Raw genomic sequence first — 2,027 nt, 5'->3', positions numbered from 1 at the left:
TCCTTTCTTTTTGTGTAAAGTTGATTACTTACCAAAGGATCTACATTACAAAGAGGAGAAAAGGCAACAGTTAAAGACTCCTGCCTTATTTTGAAATAAAAACTTACCACACTATTCCTTGAGCTCCTGAGCCTATAGGTTTTAAATTCTGGTATCGTTTTAGGACTGTGAATGTAGAATCTCCAATCTCTACACTATAAAAATTGTTGTCACGCTTGCTTCTGCTCATGATGGCAAGCAATTAATTTAATGGCTTCATCCAAATATTCACTGAGGCTGCAAAATTAAAAAAAAAGTGACATAAGAAAATGATTTTGCGTAGTATTAGCATCTAGGTCCTCACTTTATCCACCATAGTAACACAGACTGCTAGGTCATCCTCATTAAGAAGAGTGCATCACCAAAAAGAAAACCACCACTGAACTTTGCTCAGTACATGCTACATGTAAGTAATTACTGACTGGTTCTACAAAAACATTTTTATTATGAACTGTTTCTCTAATCTTTAAGTCACTGGCATTACTGCACACTTACCTAATAGAAACAAAACAAAGCAAACAAAAAGCAAAAGAGGGGCTGGGGAGGTAAGTTAGCCAGTAAAGAGTTTGTCACATACAGTACTAGCACCAGCACCCACATCAAAAACCGGGTTAAGTAAAGCACTGTGTGCAGTCCCAGTGTGGAGGAGGTGGGCATGGGAAGATGCCTGGGCTCACTGGACATCAAGCTTAACCATGTCAGCAAGCCCCATATACCAGGAAGATGATGTCTCAAAATATAGTAGCTAGATCCTGAGGAACAGCTGGGGTTCACCTCTGACCTCCACAAACACAAAAGAAAAGTAAGCAAATAATTATATTAACATGTTCTAGAAAGCATTTCTACAATGGAAAGCAAGGTAGTAAATTATTAGCACATATTGCATCTGTTTAACAAACAAGGGTCTTTTTTGTGATATATTCTCTAACACTCAACAGCAACATCTGGTACAACTACAACAGCTGCAAGGATAAGAAGCAGGATAGAGAAACGTAAGATCAAGAAGGGAGGGTTCATGCATTTACACAAATAATTCACTTCCGATGTCTTTAGAACACCTAACAATTCGTTTCAGTTTTGACAATTCCTAACTGCCTGCCAGATTAAAAGTCAAGGCTATCCTTTTTTTTTCCTCATTTGAATGTTAAAATACTGACAAATCTCTCCTTCCTTACTATGCAAGTATTCTTTTCTAGAATGCCTGCACTGGATGTGTAGGTTGGACCTATAATTCTGGCACGCTGGAAGCTGATGCACAGAGAACTATTTAATCCCAGGAATCTGAAAGTAGCCCAGGTAACATAGACTCCATTTAAAACAAAACAAGATAAACAAAATGCAAGCAAGACAGCTCTAAGTTACCATTCACCAACCCAGTGGAATCCAAAGAACAGCTATGTGTGTTTTGCTGAAGAGTGGTGGCGAGGAGGTGGGTGTTAAGGCAATGACAATAACAATAAAAATTCTGATGACTTTTTTCTTTTTAAATTGATTTTTATTGAGCTCTACATTTTTCTCTGCTCCCCTCCCTGACTCTCCCCTCCCCCTAGGTCCCCATGCTCCCAATTTACTCAGGAGATCTTGTCTTTTTCTACTTCCTATGTAGATTAGATCTATGTAAGTTTCTTAGTGTCCTCATTGTTGTCTAAATTCTCTGGGATTGTGGTTTGTAGGTTTCATTTGCTTTATGTTTAAAAACGATCTATGAGTGAGTATATGTGATAATTGTCTTTCTGTGTCTAGGTTACCTCACTCAAAATAGTGTTTTCTAGCTCCATCCATTTTCTTGCAAAATTCAAGATGTTATTTTTTTTTCTGCTGTGTAGTGTTCCATTGTGTAAATGTACCACATATTCCTTATCCATTCTTCGGTTGAGGGGCATTTAAGTTGTTTCTAGGTTCTGGCTATGACAAACAATGCTGCTATGAACATAGTTGAGCCCATGTTCTTGTGGCACAATTGATCATCCTTTGGATATATATCCAAA

The 2,027-nt window shown here is 37.9% G+C and overlaps 1 protein-coding gene across 4 annotated transcripts in view; it reads right to left on the bottom strand.

Annotated features, from left to right (window-relative positions):
* Positions 1-2,027, bottom strand: part of Mapk8 (mitogen-activated protein kinase 8) — a 57,584-nt gene that overhangs the window by 24,704 nt on the left and 30,853 nt on the right. For all 4 annotated transcript variants that reach the window (XM_026779794.1, XM_005348635.2, XM_005348631.2 and 1 more), the window contains one exon: positions 108-276. In XM_026779794.1, the coding sequence (XP_026635595.1) occupies positions 108-229 (122 nt within the window). In that variant the 5' untranslated portion in view covers positions 230-276. The remainder of the gene's footprint in view (positions 1-107; positions 277-2,027) is intronic.

Source organism: Microtus ochrogaster, chromosome 6 (genome assembly GCF_000317375.1).
Source record: "Microtus ochrogaster isolate Prairie Vole_2 chromosome 6, MicOch1.0, whole genome shotgun sequence".
NCBI lineage: Eukaryota > Metazoa > Chordata > Mammalia > Rodentia > Cricetidae > Microtus > Microtus ochrogaster.
Note: the sequence above shows the minus strand (reverse complement) of the source record. Positions and strands in the feature narration are given on the sequence as shown.